At 42.6% G+C, this 19410-nt stretch overlaps 1 protein-coding gene across 13 annotated transcripts in view; it reads right to left on the reverse strand.

Annotated features, from left to right (window-relative positions):
- Positions 1–2818: 2818 nt before the first annotated feature.
- BTRC (beta-transducin repeat containing E3 ubiquitin protein ligase) overlaps positions 2819–19410 on the reverse strand; it is a 175314-nt gene continuing 158722 nt past the window's right edge. For 12 of the 13 annotated variants that reach the window (XM_010859496.1, XM_010859491.1, XM_010859492.1 and 9 more), the window contains 7 exons: positions 18977–19095; positions 17052–17301; positions 16447–16565; positions 15129–15239; positions 13648–13726; positions 9342–9534; positions 2819–7444 (listed from right to left, as the gene is read on the reverse strand). In XM_010859496.1, coding sequence (XP_010857798.1) covers positions 9373–9534; positions 13648–13726; positions 15129–15239; positions 16447–16565; positions 17052–17301; positions 18977–19095 — 840 coding nt within the window. In that variant the 3' untranslated portion in view covers positions 2819–7444; positions 9342–9372. The remainder of the gene's footprint in view (positions 7445–9341; positions 9535–13647; positions 13727–15128; positions 15240–16446; positions 16566–17051; positions 17302–18976; positions 19096–19410) is intronic. The other variant, XM_010859494.1, reaches the window with a different exon arrangement.

Below are 19410 nucleotides of genomic sequence, written 5' to 3' on the forward strand. Positions count from 1 at the left end.
TGAGGGGCGGTGGGGAGCCCAGGCAGGCAGGCAGAGGGGAGGGAGGGAAGGCTACTGACAGCAGAACAAATGCTTGTAATTTTATAACCAATCTCAGTGTGTCCATGGGGGGCCGTTTGTGCCTCCACTCAGGACCAATCAGCCTGACAGAGCTATGAGTCTGCCTGAGTGAATGTGAGCAGCTCCCCTCCACCCCCAGCACCACTTACTGCAATCTCATTACCCACCCAGCCCAAGACCAGCCAGAGCTGAGGTGCTGCAACGAAAGAAGACTCAGCCCACGCTGAAGACGACCCAGGCCAGAACCAGGGCTGGGCTTGTGGCCAGGAGGGCAGCATGGGCACACCTTAGAGACTCAGGGACTCAGATGGAGGAGGCAAGGAGATGGGCCCAAAAAACGATAAACATTAAGCACCCTGGTTGCTAGGCATGCTGGATACAGGTAGGACACAAACCCCTGCCCTCAAGAGGCTTGTGGTCTGCTAGGGGCCAACAGAAAGGTTGCAGAGGGATGGGCCCTTGGGAAGGCAGAGGAAATAAATGTGATTGGAGGTGAGGAGGGGCAGAGCCCCAGAGCTGAGCTGGAGGGGTGGGAAGGAGAGGGTAAGAAATGCAGGGAGAATGACCCAGAGAAACCTCTGGAGTACATTTAGAGCCTGGGCAGGGAGATACAGGGCATGGGAGAGAAACACCCAACAGGGGAGAGAGGAGGGTGACCAGGGAAGGGCTGGCTGGCCAGTGGTGGATATTAAAGGATGGCCTTGCTGGATATCTGGCTCTGGGGATGGCTATGTGCCTATTAGTCTCTCTAATTGTCAAAAATCTAATTTAGTGTCTGAAGCCCGGGCAGGCCTGGGGTTAAATGGAAGGAGGCAGGCCCAGCCATAAATCTGCCCTCCCAGCTGAGGCTCGTGCTAATTCTGCAGTTAAGTGAGGGGGTGAGGAGGGCAGCAAGATGGGACAGGGAAGGTCCTGGCTAGGGGGTAACTCTGACCCTGCACACCAGCCCCTAGGTGCTAAGTCATAGCCAGGCCCTCCTCCTTTACTGGAGGAAGGAGACTTTCCTGGCACTGAGCTGGGCCAGGCAGGGTTAAGTGTCTCAGACCAGGAGTCTCAGGGTCTGCATGGCTAGGCTGGAAAAATCCTCAGCCCCTCTTCCTGGACCCACTCTGGGTCTAAGTGGGCTCAGCACTTGCAAAGTGATAGGAAGGTCACATTTCCTAGCCACCTGCTGAGACTTTGGTGAGGAAGAGGGCATAGAGAGTCACACCATGTGACCAAGTTAGCAGTAGTCTTGAGTGATGGGGACCCACGGGCCACTCCTCAGTGGGGAGAACAAACACAATCTGTGGGCTTCTCCTTTCTTGGGCCCTGACTCCAAAGCACCAAAGGAGGTACACAGGCACGTGGGGACTGGGACAGCCTCCCCTACCCAAGGCCTATTTGGCCTGAGGCAGGGGAGGGCTCTCCACCTGGGCTTGGTAATGACCTCACTCCCCTCAGAGCCACTAATTGAAAGCAAAGGGTGTGGCGGGCGCAGCGGGAGAGGCTGGGGGACCGAGAGGGTTCCCTGAGAGGCTCTGCTTCCGTCGGGGTGGGGAGGAAAAACGATTTCTCCTGGCTTCTGCTTCGTCTCACCAGGCACCCACCCGGCCTCTCCTGCTGCTAACAAAGTACCTTTAATTAGCAGCCTAATAAAACGCTCTTAATTGGCAAGAGCCAATCAGGATGAAGAGAGGTCTCCTCTCTAGTCATTGCTGATGGTGGCAGAGCTTTACGTTTTGAAGGGGAGAGGGAGTCCAGACCCAGCACTGCTTTAGGAAACTGTGATTTCAGGGTGTTTTCCAAAGTGTGCCCTAGACCCGTCTTCCTGTGGGGAATGATCTGACACTGGCTTTCAGGGTGAGACCCATAATCCTCGAGGCCCAGCCTCTGCCTAATTCTGGGCTCAGAAGTCCAGCCTACAAGCGACCACTGAGCCAATGCCAGTGGCCCCAGTGGTCTCTGCTGACTCCTCCCCTTCTCTCTTCACCCTCAGGGAGGAGACTCCAGTGTGGTCTCGGCAGTGTGGAGAGCCCCTTTTCTTGTTCCTCACATTCCTCATCTGCACAATGTCAAGGTGCACCTGATGCTCTGTTCTAGCTCCTGACGTGCTCCTGTTCTAGCAAGGATAGTTCGGCACCAGGGTCCTGTCATCTAACAGCCCGAGAAGGCTGTAATGACCGCAGCTGTCAATCCAGGGACCACAAGCCAGGGAGCCTGGTCAGGCAGGAAGGATCACTACTAAGAGCCCATAGATAGCAAACAAGGATGGGTTAATTTTGCCAAGGTTCTTGCTTGTGACACCAGAAGGGAGGGGTCTAGTTGCAACCTGGTACCCACTCCCCTAGGTTTGATTCAAGCAGGGAAGAAGGGTGAGTTTCCTCCCTTCATTTTTATAGCTTGTTGGAATCTCTCTGGAAATTGGTCCCAAATGTGAGCTCTCCCATCTCAAAATTGATCAAATGGGATGCAGGGGAAACCCAAGTCTTTTCACCTGATAAGGAGGCAGAAGAAAACTTAAGCTCTGGGCTCAGGTTGGTTGGGCAAGGCTATGGTGACCAGTTCCCAAATTAGACATCACCTTGGCTTTAATTCAACATGGAACACTTAATTGTACGCCTGGGTCCCCACATTTACTCATATCATTTGGCCCTGACTCTTCTCAATGTTGTTTTTTCATATCAGATTTTCTTTAAAAGGTCTCTGTTTACTCCCTCAATTTCTATATTGAAAAAGTCATTGTCCTCTTGATGTTGGGGTAAAGAGACAAGACACTCAGAAAATTCACTTTAATCTTATATTTGTAATTAAGTTACCTTTTTTTTCTGAACAGTTAAAAAAAAACACACTATATTATCATGATTCTAGGTTGTGAACATATCGGTACATTGACTACACATCACCATGACATAATCACAAAAGTCAAAGCAGTCGGTACTGAAGAGTCTAGAGAACAAAGGCTGAGCAAAAGCTCTCAGGGAGGCTCCCACTTGTTGCCAGGCCTGCCCCACAGCTGGAGTCAAGTGAACATCCCTCAGAACAGTCTGCATTGGGCTTGAGTGATCACTGATTTGGGAAAGTGTTAGTGTCCTTGGTACCCAGAGATCTAACCTTGTATTTCCCCGCCCCCATCAACGTTCAAGAAAGGGAAAGGGACAGAGGGGAGGTGATGCTTTATAATGCTGTTTACTGCACTGACCTTTGAACACACAACCACAGAACCAATCGGAAGCTAAGGGTGGGCTGGAGAGATGCTGGCAGATGTCATCCACCTCCAGGAAACTTTAGATCATAGGTACTCAATTTCCAACAGAAGAGGTTTCTGGATATCAATGCATTAAGTTCCACCTGAAATCAGGTAGCCATAATCACACTTTTTTGGTTTCTCTCCTCAATTTCAAGGATTCTGAAGTCACAAATGAACTACAGGTAAAAATAACAAGAAGCAAAACTCAGCTTTATTCTACTAAGAGACGGCTGTCTTTTTGGCACAGATTATGTTGAGTCTATGGATAATGGAAGGGGCTTGTGGTCTGTCAGCGATCAGCTGTGTGGATGAAGTCTGGGGAGATGAACTCAGCCTGCAGGTTTGGGTACATTTGATAGAAGTGAGGGTTACTATAGAAGGGAAGAGAGGAAGGCAAAGAAAAGCAAGGGCACCCTTTCATGTTCTCCAGATCGTGGGAAGTCTGTTGAACTCAGAGAAATGGAGGAGGAGATCAGAAATGTGGATTAAAGTCATATGGCAAACCTGATCATCAGACAGGTGGTGGGCATCTAAACAGCCCCTTTTACACCTGAAGTACCTTGGATTCCTCCAGAACCAAGTTTGCAGCCTAGCCTCTCTGGCCTGCACTATTCTAGGCAGGAAGGTGTTACCATGTAAGATGCCAAGAAGGTCAGCAGTACCAAAGTGTATAATTCTAGGGAAGAAAACGTTGCCCTAGTTATTAATATTCTATCTCCCCGACCACTCCACCCAAAGCCCTGAATTTCCACATATGACCAAGTGCTAAGTAACCACAGCTGTTCAGACCAGTGGGTACCAGGAAATGGCAGAGTGCATATTTTCTTCTCTTCAACTTTTGGTTTTACAAAATAAAAATAAAAAGGAGTTTTCTTACTCAAGCAGAAAACAGAATGATTTAGGGGTCCCAGGATCCTTCCCCAAAACAAGTTATGAGGGCCAGACTTTATTACTTGTCAGTAGAATTCCAGAGAGTCTGTCTCTGAAATTTCTGGTAAAGAGTCGTTGGAAAGAATTTTGCCAAGAGACAAGTGTAAAAGGCCTCCCATTCACAATTCATGTCCACTTTCAAACTGCACATAGGGAAGTAAAAGGATGTTCTCAGCAGTGGAAATACACACACGTAGCAAGGCATGCTGGTTTTGTCCAAGAAGCCCCAGTGTGAACAGAGAACTCACAAGTGCCCATAGAGCAACCGGGTGCAGGGGCATGCACATGCTCCTCACCTGCTTTTGAACACGATTCCTCTATCTTTATGAAATGTTTCTGGCAGGCCCACACTGGAATTTTAGTGAGAAGAGACTAATCTACAATGGGGAAGAGCCCAGAGACACCTTCACTTCCTTTTCTACCATTTCTTTGGAGGTGTTAAGACTTCTTTGTTTCTCTTTTCTTTTTAAAAAGGTCAAACTTTACATTTATTCTAGCCCAGTTGGGGATTAGTGATAATCAATTCCCACTGAAATCATGCAGAGATGGTAAGTGGGATTTACCTTCTCTGGAAATGAACTTCTACTTACCTGATTATTTCTTCTACAATGAACTGGTAAATGACCCCCAGAGCTGAGAAATGTGACTGACTCAAGTTTTTCAGACCACTTAACTCCATTCCCATTTCCAACAGGAGCAGAGGACAACTTGCAGAATATCCTTGATGGAGCTGATGGGCTTCAGACTGCAGGGTCCACTCTTGATCTCATTTATGATGTACTGGACAAGCTCTCAAAATGGTCTTAGAAACAACACAGCTTACACTGAACCTCTAGGGGCGAGCAAAACCCCGGGCACCAATGACTATTCCGCAGTTCCACTTCTGAATAGCAGCATATAAGAGAAGGGCTGGTAAAGTTATGGCTACTGGACAATATTTTGAAACAGTTCAAAATCCATTGCCTCTTTAGTGCCTGACCTGGATGTTTTTCAGGGTGGTCAACCCTCTGCCTCATCTATAGAAAATCCTTAACCAATCAAAATCCATTAAGTCAAGACAATAGACAAGGAACCCTGATAGTGGCTAAATAGAAGACATTTCTCTACCATGTGGGTAGTTGGTAAGGGTATTATACTCAGAAAATATTTCCCTGGCAATGACATATCATTACATTGGAAAATATTTTCTCTCTATAACCTGTTACTAAAAGCTTAAAAGCACTCATAAAGCAGGAAGGGACAAATGCATATGCACAGTCTGCCTCTCACTACACAAAAACATTCAGTCTGAGCACATTTTGGAAAGAGGATTCCTTCTGGCAAAGCAGAGGGAAGAGTGAGGATGGCTTTCTCTCTCCCCACCTCCCTTGCTGAACTAAAGTGGCCTGGCTTTGAGGTCACCTGCTACAGGCTCCCACTGAAATTTTACACCAGCTGGTTAAGAGAGGCTTTTCTTTTACTCAACTGCGTTGATTACTATGGAAACAATGGGCCTGTCAACTCAGCTTCCAAGGGACCCTTGAGACTGCCCTGGGCCTTGCGGCTACTGATGGGTGTGTCTGTGTCCCATGAGATGGCTGGTGCAGGCCCACTCCTGACCTGGAAAACAAGTGGGGCACACGTGGATAGTACTCCCTGTGCTCCCAGGTTGGGGCACACATGCCCTCACCTGAAGCTCCTACTGGTCAGCCTTGGCCCTTGCTGAAGTTCATTTGTTTATGTTGCTCACCAACCGCCAGAGAAATTTTATTGGCTGGGGAGAGTGGAGAGTAAAATAAGGCCAGGAGGAGGAAGAAAAATAAAGAGAAGGCAGTTTCTGCACCATTAATAAACCCTGTATGCCAAACTTCACCCTGATTCTCTCTCTCTGGCAGCTTTGCCTTTTATATATACCAGGTTTGGAAAAGCAGAAGGAAAGTTCTGCAGTGCAAGGCTGAGATGATTAGCTTGGTTTTTGAGGGACGATATTTACTGGCCTAAGTGAAAAAGACATCACCTTTTAGTCCTGACCACCTGGTAAGCTAGTCTGATCATGGTCTTGGCAAAGAGACAGGTGCTTTGGGTACTCGCAGGCCCTGATGAAGAAATCAGAGACGCGAACCATTATGCAAAGTACCGAGCAACTGGCTCCGGCCATTTCAGTTCTTTCTGTAGGCTGAGCCTTAGCAGTGATTTAAGATGAAGTACAATGCTTTTTATTACACATCTAATTGTTAATGAGAGGAAATGCAATCAGCAACTCCTTTCCACACTCTACATGGAATCCAGGAGACTGCTGAGTCCAGAAAAGATGTGGCCATTGATGGAGCCCAGGAAATTTCTGCCACCTCCCTTCTGGGGGTAGGGGTGGGCTGTGTAACAAGGGGAAGAGAGAAGAGTTGCAAATATGATGAGTCCCATGTTTGAGAATCCATTGCTGCCACAAAGGGTCACTTGCGGCCAAAGCCTAGGTTTGAAATTTTGACTGAAGAGCATTTTAACTCTTCTAAGTATTGCATTTCCTCATTTGCCTCATGATAACTGAGGATACTTTCTTCATAGTTGTTCTTCTCAGGTGGAGCAGAGAAACATGTTGAAGGCGAGTGGGGCAGCAAGGGGCAAGAGGGACAGAAACAGAGAAAGAGATGGAAGGAAAGAGGCCCAGATCTTCCAGGGCATATATTCTTGTTTTCTTTCTTTCTTGCCCCAGAGGCTAAACAGACAGTTGCCTCCTCCTAAGCACAGTGGGGCTGGGGCAGGTCCTGCTGGGTGCTGGGCATGCCTGCAGTTTACAGGGAGACACTGGGTGCTGTCTGGCTTGAAGCTGCGTTTCCTGTCCCCTAGAAGTGGCTCTCTCCCAGTAGGCTACACAGGGAAACTAGTTCTTCTGCTTAACAGCAAAGCAAGAGAGATTCTGGCAAAACACTAAATATATTTATAAGTCATCTTTGTCTGGAACCAAATGAGGAAAAAACAGGTGTGGAGGGGAGAGGAGGAGGGGAGGTGAGGTTTAAAAGTTCCAATCATTCACAAAAGATAAAAGACATCTTCTGATAGCAGCACGGAAGCAGTCAGCTGTGCTGAGTAGACCATCCTGGGTCGACTGCAGACCAACTGTGTCCCAATAGGAGTCTTAAAGCCCCGCTCCTCGGCTAGTCCGGGGAAAGTGGGTGGTGGTTTGATTGTTACTGTTGTTGCTCATCCTGGTATTGGCAGATATGTTAAATACCGCAACTTTAATGAGTCCTGTGTGAAAACAGAGCACAGAGTCATTAGTCCCTTTTCCTGTATTTCTCACTTTCTCTAAGAGAATATTAAAATAGCTGTCAATTGGGAGAAAGGCTCAGAGGTCCTTCCTAATACCTGCTCTCTGTCCATGCCACACAGGAGTTTCTGTCAAAGGCTACATGGCCTGTTTGGGGGCTCAGCAGGGCTCACTGACATGCTTAGGACTCTAAGTGCTCATGCAGAGTGACTCTGATGTCTAGAGATTAACAATGACTATGGTGGGTGTAGCACTGAGCTTTCACCTGATTCTTATAATGGTAGAGCAGGTGAGGACAGCTCTGAGTTTCTGGCCTTAGTGGCCATGAAAGCAGTATGCCACTGAAAAAAAGTGAGGGAGTAGGGGGAGGCTCTCTGGCTGCTTGGCTGGAGGGCACTGGTAATGTAGATGAGGGGAGAGCCTGAGTGTTAAATGTGTGCTCCAGAAGAGCCCCTGGTACCGTCAAGGACAGGTGTGTAGGTAGTGATTGGAAATGTGGCCTAGAGATTAAGGCAGAGGTTGGGACTACACATACAAATTGGAGATGAGAGCTGAAGCTTTGGGGAGAGATAAGGAAGCCAAAGAAAGGAACTCAGATAAGGAAGAAAAGCCTGAGACAGACTCTTAGTGGATGTCTAAGTTTCAGGAGTGAGACAAAGAAGAAAATGTAAACAATCAGAGAGCCAAAATGCCATTGAAATCTGAGGAGGACAACATTTTGGCAAAAGGAGGGGATACCTATATGACAATTTCAATATTGATACTAATTAATGGTTACTTTTTTTTTTATTGAGGGTCTGTTATGTGCTAGGCGCTGTGCTAAGCACTAAGATTTCTACGCATAACGTTTGATTCTCACAACAGCTCTGCGTCGTAGGTATTACAATTCTCAAGGAAACTAAGGCTCGGGGAAGTTGTTTGCCCAAGGGCACATGGCTAGGATTCTCACCAAGCCTGTCTCTGTGCCTTGGCTGAGGAAGCAGCACATCCTCTGTGAGAGAAGTGAGTGCTGAAGCTTGCCCAACAACACCCTATTCAGAAGAACCACTGCAGAAAGATACGCAGAAGAGTGTACTGAATGTGTGCTCCTGCCACAAGAACAGAGGCAAGTATAGGAAATGAGAAATCACAATAATGGCAATATTTCCCAGTAGCTAGTACAGTTTTTCCAAACTAGTGTTGACCTATATCTGATCTGCTCAGGACCATCAGGTATGATCTGAGTATCCCAGGGATATAGGTTAAGATGAATATTAGGATCTTCTTCTGCCCTAGAGACAGGATGGAGATTTGAGTGGGAGGGTATCGGAGTTCTCACCAACTCGAGCTACTTCCAAGGTCAAAAAACAGTTGGAGGGGGCAGGGAATGCAGATAAGGGGGACAGAGAAAAGCTACCTTTTATAATCAAATGATACTGATAAGAGCTATGAGAAGGCAGCCTTGTGTGCTATTTTGCCAAGAGATTTTTTTCTTTCCAACATCAGATTATCTACTTGGGTTAAAGGGTCTCCATTGTAGGTACTAGTTTGATCTGGGAATTACAAAGCCACAGGCTTTGGGGTCAATACTCTTAGTTTTGAAACTGATTTAAATCTCATTTCCTTAACAATCCGACTAGGTGACTGAGGCAGGAATATTAGTTCTACTACACAAGGATCATCGAGACCTAGCTCAAGAATTATCTAAGGACTGAGGCTGGTTACCTCAGTCAAGGGCAGCATCCAGGGTGCAGCCCAGCTCTGTCTCGTGGTGTCAGTTTCTGTATCACAGGACTTGGAGTTATAAAGGGCATGAGAAGGCTCCATGAACTCACAATACCTTACCACCAGTGTTCCATCGCTTACCCTCAGTGCTATGTACACAATTCTTTTTCATACCTGGGTGAGTCTGAGGTCAGTGTATGAGTATTTATCTGGAGATATAGGTGTATGTTCGAGAAGGGGAGTGGGGGGGTTCAGCTTGGGCAGCTGGATCATTTAGGAAGTCCCAGATGAGGATTGTGTCATCATGTGAACTACTGACAATCTGGAATTCATCAAACTGGAGTCGGAAAACTCTTCCAGAATGCTCCTAAAGAAGCAGAAACAGAACTTTTGAACTATTCAAAATCAAAAGAACACAAATTCAGCAACATGTCAAAAGGACTCTATGGAAAGGCTAAAGCTGATAGTCTTCTTGACCATTTCAAGAATACAGATAAAAATCTTAATCTGGATTAAAGGCAGGATATAAAAGCCAAATAATGGGTAGTTGATTTCATATACAGTCAAAGTAATATTCCCCGGAGCTGACACATGTCAAACAGTACACGAGTTTCTCATTGCTAACTCTCCTAGACTTAGCCTCAATGAGAACATTCCTCAGTACCTCTCAGGCTTTATCCTCTTCTATGTATCTCTAGGATTCTATTACAATCATAGGCCAAGGGCTGATGAGCAATAAGCAGTACTGTGCTGGTATATATTTATCAATTAACTATCCCCAATTTGTAAAAGCATTTCCACATTTTATAGTTTAAAATTTTCTATCCTAGCCAATTTCAAGCTATCCATCTGAGTTCAACCAGCTTGCAGAATTCATGAAAATCTAACAACTGGTTCTAAAAAGCAGGTATAAACCTGTTTCACTTAAATAATGTCAAGTTTCATCTATGTTGTAGTGTGTGACAGCATTTCCTTTCTTTTAAGCCTGGATAATATTCTATTCTATTCTATTCTATTCTATTCTCTCTCCTCTCTCTCTCTCTCTATATATATATATATACATACACACACACACAGGAACTGGGCTTCCCTGGTGGCTCAAATAGTAAAGAATCTGCCTGCAATGCAAGAGACCCAGGTTCGATCCCTGGGTTGGGAAGATCCCCTGCAGAAGGGAATGGCTACCCACTCCAGTATTCCTGCCTGGAGAAGCCCATGGACAGAGGAGCCTGGTGAGCTATATAGTCCATGGGGTCACAAAGAGTCGGACACGACTGAGCCACTAAGCATACATACACATACTGTTTTCCATTGAGGCTGCACTATTTTACATTCTTTACAAGATGTAAATGAGCTCATTAGATACATGATCATCTGTGTTCATAAGACATATTGGTAGACATATCTGTAGTTTTCTTATCTTTGTTTGGTTTCAGGATTACTGTAATGCCAGCCTCATATAATTAGGTAGGAAATATTCACACCGCTTTTATCTTCTGGAGGAAAGGATAGAGCATTGGTATAATTTCTTCCTTAAACATTTGGTAGAATTCATCAGTGAGCCCATATGGGCTTGGTGCTTCCTGTTTTGGACAGTTATTAATTATTTATTCTATTTCTTTAATAAGGTTAGGTCTATTCAGAATGTTTATTTCTTCCTAAGTTGTGGAATATTGTATCTTTCAAGGGATTGGTCCATTTCATCTGGGTTATCAGTTTGGAAGGCACAGAATTGTTCATAGCATTCCTTTATTATAATCCTTTTAATGTCTATGGGATCTGTACAGTTCAATATTCAAAACTCAATGTATTCAAAAACATAACAATTAACAGAATAAAGGTGAAAACCACACTGACCAACTTGACAGATGCAGATAAGAGCATTTAACTAAACCCTATCCACTCCTAATAAAAGCTCTCTATTCTAGGAACTGAAAGGAATCTCCTAATCCTAGCTAACATGTATCTATATAAAATGGTAAAAGACCAATAAGGATATCCATTCTTACCAACTGTTTTGAGCACTGTACTGATGGTCAGTACAACAAAATAAAAAAGAAAAATGAAAAGTATGCAGATTGGAAAAGAAGTGTATCTATATATCTTGCAATGAACAATCCAGAAATGAAAAATCTTAAATATAATTTATAATAGCATTAAAAATAAGAAATACTTATGGATAAATATGACAGAAGACATATAAAATCTTTACATTGAAAGCTATAAAACATTGCTGAGAAATTTAAAAAGGCCTAAATAAGTGGTCTTTATTTAGAAGAAGATTCAGTGTTGTTAAGGGAAGGAGGGATTACTATGTAATTGTGGGCATGAGGATATAGTCACTCTTTGGTTGGCATGATGTCGCTGTTTTGTATATATGTCAAAATTTATTAAGTTGCATTTTACTTTAAATATGTCCATGTTATTGTATGTCAATTATATCACAATTAATCTATTAAAAAAACAGACAATTCAATAAATAAATGAGGATGAGATTTGAAGACACTTCAAAAGAAGATAAGCACAGGAAACGATGTTCTATACCATTAGGTATCACAGAAATTCAAATTAAAACTACATACCCACCCAAGTAGCTGTAATGTCTTTAAAAACAGATAAAACCAAGTCCTGTCAGGGATGTGGAAAAATAGGTCATTCACACATTGTTAGTGGAAATGTGAAATGGGTTTACATTTGCAAACTCCCCAAGTGCTACTTTGGGAAATAGCTTGGTAGTTCCTTTTAAATTTCAATGTATATTCAGAAATCATACTTCTAGGTATTCACCCAAGAGAAATGAAAGGAAAAAATGTACACACAAAAGCCTATATTGGGATGTTTTCAGTATCACAAAGACTGAAAACATTCCAAAAATGTCCTTAAACTGGTAAATGAAGAAAGAAACTGGTTCATCTACACAAGAGAATACCACTCAGCAATAAAAAGGAACAAAGTATTAGCACATGCAACAATGTGAATCAATCTCAAAAGAAGTGAAAAAAAAAAAGAAAAATGCAAAAAGCTACATAAATATGGGCTTCCCTGGTAGCTCAGCAGGAAAGAATCCACCTGCCAATGTAGGAGACATGGGTTTGATCCCTGGTCTAGGAGATCCTACCTGCGGTGGAGCTACTAAGCCTGTGTGCTGCAACCACTGAGTCTGTGCCCTAGGGCCTGGGATCCGCAACTACTGAGCCTGCGCATGGCGACTACTGAAGCCCACCTGCCTAGAGTCCATGCTCCACACAAGAGAATCCACAGCAATGAGAAGCCTGAGCACCGCAACTGGAGAGCAGCCCCACTCGCTGCAACTAGAGAAAAAGCCCACGCAGCAGTGAAGACCCAGCACAGCCAAGATTAAATATAAATAGAAGTTTTTTCAAAAGCTACATTAATATAATTTTATATGACACTTATAAAACAGCAAAACTACAGGGATAGTAGCTAGGGGGTGAGGAGAGGGGATTAATATGAAGGGGTATCATTTTTAAGGTGATGAAACTGTTCTATATCTTGAGTGTGGGGTTTACAAAACTGCAAATTTCTATGCAAAATATATAGAAGTACATGAAAAAAAGGAACAAATTTTCCTGTATGTAAATTATAGTTCATATACATTAAAAAAAACCGTGTGTGCAACATGCAGGTAAAACAGGTCTAGAGCTAAAAGAATGAGCTTTACATCCAACAAGGAAGACAAAAGTACAGCTCTCTTCTCCAGAGCAGAGGCTGCCTAAAGTGCTGAGAGGCAGGATTCAGGATAGGCTTCAAATCCTTGCTCTCATCTTTTCCTGAGTTGTGCAGAAGATTCTGTCCTCCATGATACCCCACCTACCTTTCTGTCATGGAAGCAGCTTTCAAACCTTTGGGCCATTTTCTGATCTGGGCCTTTGGCTAACACCATGATAAAGAATTTGGTGCTTTCGAGATGACATTCTTCCTTCTAAGTCATGTCTTTCCCCAAATGTCAAGATGTTTGGGCCACGGGGTATAACAGAATAAAAGAGACAGGATTCGAATTGCTGGAGGCAGCATTCCTTAAATAGGAAGCGAACTCAGGGGCAGAGCAGGGGGTTCATGCAGGCTCCCATGGCACTTTTTGCAGGCACAGGTGTGCAGGTCCTCAGATTCTGGACAGGTTCCAATTTGAGTCATTATGTTCTCTCTCCCCAAGCACCCCCTACTGTTTCTAGTGGATACAGAATTCTTATTCACTTCCTGTACTAAACTGTTGTGTAGAGTTGCTGTGCAGCTGTTGAACAGCTGCCACATTCTTCTCCATATACAGTCTCTAAAGCACTTTTGGATGAAAGGCAGCTATATAAACATATTTTATTGTCAAGTACTGGTTGCCTTTCCACTTAGTAGTAGACTTTGTGAGGTTCTAACTATCAAATCCAGATCTGTATTCCACAGCACATCAATGTTAATTTCTTCCCCTTCCTGCTCCTCAAACCCCTCTAAACAATAAGGCTCTTACCACAAGGGTCCGTAGACAAAGAGTTCCTGCAGGCGCACGAGGGTCCAAGGCAGCTACAAGATCCCACACTTTAATTTTTCTAAAGATCAAAAAGGGGACCAAAATCTTAGTAAAAAGCAAAATTAAGGGGACACAAGAAAAATAGCAAGAAGTCACGGTAATAAATATATATGGTGTAGATAGTTTTATGATAAATGCAGCTCACAAGATATATAAAAACGTTTTTGATTTGGAGACTCAGTTCATGTATTCATCCTTGGGTAGAGGTTATTAGTCTTAAAAGGGGAAAATGTATGTGATTAACCTAAAAACAAGAAATAGGTTAGCTTTAAACAAACTGAAGAGAGTGAACAGTGAAGTCACACCATACGTTGGGGTCAAAAGGGGTTCTTATATATTAGAACTCTTAATGGTAGATGAGATCACTTAGACCTAGAAACCTGTAACTCTGAGGCATTTTTTTTCTGGTCAATTCTGACAGTGGCGCAGGTCACACATATCAGAGGACTGGGGTCCATGTAAGACTCTGAGTTTATATAAACAATATTTAAATAAGAAAAGTTTAGCCCTTCTATGAATCAATTGTATGTCCTGTCTCCTCAAGGTAAGTAACAGACAAAACCCAAGAAAAGGGTACAGATCAAAACCAGGGCAGTAAGAAAAATACAACCTTGGACTTAGCTGAAACATGTCGTCATACCCCCAACAACTTCCCAAGGGTCTGACAGTGATGGGTGACTCAAAGCAGAGGAAATGGGTCTGTTAACACTTACTGCTGCTTGAGTTGTCTTAATGAATCAAGTACAGCCAGCTCGTAAACTAAGAAAAAGTTGTAAGTTAGTTTCTCATATTTTTAAAAAGTTGCCAATATTTGAACTATGGCCTTCCCGTCCTCCACATCAGGCACCCTGATGAGAAGAAATGGCAGAGAGAATTTCATAAGCGAGTTCACTCTTGTAAGACTATACGATGTGCTTATTAGCGTCACTGGATGTGGGATCCATCCACAACATGAACGGAGTCTGTAACCACTGGAAAGTAGACTGAAGGAAAGTAAAGATTATTTAACGCACTGTGACTGAAATGCCAACAGTGAAGACAAGACCCTCCCATACTAAGCCCCCTCCAAAGATACTATCCTCCAACATTTCAATTTTATTAACAAGTCACTATTTTATATCCATATCCTGATATACTAGGGTTTATCCAGTTCTCTGCTTTATAGGGAAAAAATAAATATATGAACAAAAATCCAAAATACTAATGAAAATCATGAGCAAACAAGTATAATTAAATGACTGGAAGATTATTTGGAAAAGGGTGAACAAAAGAGATGTGAATATATGGATTAGACACAAGAATACTGTATCAGATTCTTTCTGTGATATCTATAATCTTATGGAGACAAGGAAAAGCTATGTTTAACATTCTAAGGCAGGGGGGATTAAGAGAACTTTTAAAAACCCTGTCAGCACGCTCACCCATCATAGGCTCCACTGACTATCCTCTTGTTATCAAATCGAATACAGCGCACCAATTCCTCATGGCCTTCTAACACTCGTAAGCATGCACCACATTCTATGTCCCATAATCTGAAAGAGAACATTGAGTTGAGTGAATTTCCATGCATTCTTTCCTAAGCTTGGAATGTTATAACATATATCATATGTCTTTTAAAATATCCAAAATATAAAAACCAATCAACACTCATATACAAATGTATTACTTTCAGTGTAATTTATTTACTTTCTGCCATATAAGCAGAAAAATGTACGATTTAAGTTCAAATATGTTGTGAATATTTTTAAAGCATCAAGCTTCATATAAACCTGTAATCAGGGTCACCAAGGAATATAAAAGATGAATTTAATGTACACAGTTGCCTAAGAAGGAAAGGGCCAAGCCAAGAAACATAATGTTTTCGGAAACCACAATTGAGTAAGAATGAGATGCAGGAACGGTGACATCCTGCTCTCACAAAATATGTGTACCTCTGTCACTGAGGACACCCTCAGCTTTCACCCCACTGTTCCGGACAGTTTTCTCATATAATAGAAATGCAAAGTAAGTTCTCAAACATTTTTATATACTAATTTGAATTATGTATGCCTTCTGACTAATCCACATGATTTCTAGGAATGCTAATCTTAGATATGACAATATCTGTCTGTCGTTATTTCAATGGCTTTTTCATTCCTTTAGTACTTGCTTTGAAGGAGGGGAGAGGGTTGATAAATCTTTCAAATTCTATGCATTTGTGCATCATTCATTTTCATGAAGGGAAAACACAACAAAAAGTACTTCAATTTATGGATTCTTCATAATTTGTTCATAATTTCAAAGACTGGTAGCTCCCTGGCCCATTATGTAATGCTAAAAAACCCAAAATTGTACAACTTCTAGTAGGGGAACAAATCTTTTTTCTTTTTTTTAAAACACTGGCAAAGAGAAAAGCCCTTTAGCTATTTATTAGCACTTATCAACTGCAGACAGGAGAAATTTAGGGAAGAGCCTTCAACCTCCATTTTTATTTCTCTCGCTCACTTCCTCATTCAAGCAGTTCATTTTAAATAGGTCTATCTGGTGATAAAACTATTACAGGAAGGAAACACATCAACAAAAGACTTTGCTGTGCTGTCTCTCTGCTTGGGGCAAACTTTTAACCTGTAAGAAGCCACAGAAAACTAAAAAATGTTTTATTATAAACAGAACACAGTCGACAATTCGTTTGGTCTGTGCACAAACAATAAACGGCAGGATAACAGTGATCCCTTCTGGGCAAGGGCACCTGCTGCTCACCTGATTGTGTTGTCAGATGAGCCACTCACGACCAGCCTGTCTCTGTACTGCAAACAGGCGATTCCACGTTTGTGTCCGTTTAAGGTCCGTACAAATTCACAAGTACTTGTGTTCCACACCTGAAACAGAAATGGCATTGGCTGTTGATTTGGTGCTTTTATTAGTAAAATCTATGGCAACTGCAGTTTTAGGGAAGCAGGAAATGGGACTGAACTAGTAGGGGAAATTCAACGTCTTAAACCAATCCAAATCAAACCCCAAATGACAAGTTTAATTCACAGTAATATAGGGCTAATTTATAGCTGGTTGCTATCATATGAGAAATCCTCAGATTGATGTACTCTTATGGGGTTAGTCTCGCCTTGCAGACAAATCTTGAACCTAAAATTACCCCTGCCTTTTTCATACTCACCATTATTTACAAGAATAAAAACCTAACCCAAATTGTCACATGATCTATCTCATTCATTACATAAACTAGTATCTGATTTAAATAAATATTAAGTATTCTACAGTGAGGGTTAAATATAAAATTGTCCTTGAGAAGATATCCATATGAACTCCCCTATTCTAAGGTGGGGACTTACTGAAAAATGCCTCATTACCTTTATAGTCCTATCCCCAGATGCAGAAACGATGTACTTATCATCAAAGTCTACAACATTGACTGCAGCTCGGTGTCCGACAAGCACCCTGCGGAGGGTGATGTCAGTTGGGGAGGCCATATCCCATACTGCAATGGAACGGTCTTTGGAGCAGGTCACCATCATGCCATTATTGAAACGCAAGTGCAGAACTGCTTCACAATGGTGAATCAATGTGTTCAGCATTTCACCTGTATTTACATCCCACACCCTGGAACAAAAATATTACGGTTATCTGAGATTGTGGTGAAATTCATGCTACAATCTATTTTAAGTACTGGATTACCTCACTGCCCACCCCTTCGACCCTATTTCTCACAGTTAATGGTATACCTTACTCTCCTTTTGTAGCTCTAAAGTTGAGCTGAGGTAAAGTCTACTGATGGGCCATGGGGAAGTGGTAGTTAGAGGACTGGACTGGGAAAGCAGGAAGAGGAAGGGGATGGGATACTGCCAGTATGCCATCCTTAAGACACAGAACTTGAAATCTGGGCTAGTTGCAGGGTGCTGAAATGAGGGTGCAGCGACCATCACCAGCAAACTGGTCCCAAACTGCAAGATTATCATAAACCTTCTGACATTTAATCTGATACATTTTAAACCGGTGGGAATTTTGCTAATAACTGCAGCGTTGGTGGTCCCACAGATAGCCCTCGGGTCCTAGAACTGATTCAGGCCAAGAATTTTCTGTAATAGACTGACTTAGTACTGTGGATTTGAGCTTGATGATCTTGGGCCTTAGTATTCACCACACAGATCAAGGCGTAAAATTACCTAGACTCTAAACATAAGGCCCGATTTCTGTGCTCTGAATGAGTGTAGGGATCAAGACCAGCCACCCCAATATAAATACGGGCTTCACAGCAGAGTGCAGGACCCTTAGATAGCTTGAGAAATTTTTGTGAAGGTGTATTTTACTTTCATCACTCATTTTGTATACTTACTTTGTTTTTTTACAACATATTTTATTTTTTTCCAATTTAACCCTCTCTCTTTAAAAATAATTTTTTCCCTTGTCCAATAAACGATATTAGCCTCTACAATCTTTAAGCTTCCTTGAGGCACTCCACAAGCACCAATAAATGTTAAATGCTGATAACTCTATGAACTGAATTTGCTATGTCTTTAAGTCAAAAGACAAGAAAACGCGAATAGCCTTTTCTATTCACAGAGGATAATTCGGAATGGTAAACATTTAACTTCAGAGAATCTAACAATGCAGTTAACTGCTTTTTTTCTCCCTATTTTTTTAAAGTTACTTTTGATGCATTATGTTTGCTAAATCCTTTAGCTCAAGGCAAAATTCCTAACAGAGGTTTCCAGCAGTTCTGCTGGTACCCAGAACTCAAGCTACACTGGACTCCAGCAGCATAATGGCTGTGTCATCAAATCACTAACGCCTCTGGAAATTGAAGGCCCCTCCCAGAGTGAAGCTTGCAATTAAAAACTGCAGGGACAGCAGGGGAGGGGCTGGCAAGAGAAAGTATTGCTCACCTGTACACATTTTAAAGGAGATAATGCATGCCTGTACTACAGTTATAACCACCTGAAAGGAAGGCTTCATTCCATTCATGTCATTCCCCTGTGAGGTAGTTTTTGTAAAAAATGCAAAGTTTACCAAGTTTCTATAATACATAATTCCCCCAAACTAAAACAGAATATGTAGTTTCTTAAATGTACAAAAATGTAAACTTACCATAACCATTCCTAAATCAAGTCTTCCAGTTCTAGACTGACACAGTGATGGGGGGAGCTGATTGCTTATTCTTCTTTGGTTATGAAGTTTCATAATTGTGTTCATGCAGATACAAACAAAATCACTATCTAAGGCAGAACAGAGTGAATCTGATATTTCAGAGTTCAAAAGATCATTTGAAAGTTTCTACCTGACCGTGGAATCCGACGACCCAGTTATGATCACTCTCTCGTCATACTGGAGACACAGGACAGAACCTGTGTGGCCTGTGAGAATCCGCTTGCATTCCAGTGTGCTTTTATCCCAGATCTAGGATGGCAAACAAGATCCTTTTGATCACCATAATAATGGGGTGGTGCAGAGACTTGCAGGCCCTATTATGTATTTGATTCCCCCAAAGAATCAAAGCCCAGAGTAGTGTGGAATGCACTCTTTTCTGCAGGTAGAGCTAAACACTTCTACATATGTGGCTTCAGTATAATGCAGACTTGATCCTTTTCATTCAGGAACAGGGTTGGCCTATAATTATGTGAGGGCCCAAAAGAGTAACAGCCCATTCAGTGCACTTCAAGGAGAGAATTTAACCCTAGCACTATCCATATGTATGAGCTTCTGGGGAGAAGC

The sequence above is a fragment of the Bison bison genome, unplaced genomic scaffold, assembly GCF_000754665.1.
Source record: "Bison bison bison isolate TAMUID 2011002044 unplaced genomic scaffold, Bison_UMD1.0 scf7180017864456, whole genome shotgun sequence".
Taxonomy (NCBI): domain Eukaryota; kingdom Metazoa; phylum Chordata; class Mammalia; order Artiodactyla; family Bovidae; genus Bison; species Bison bison.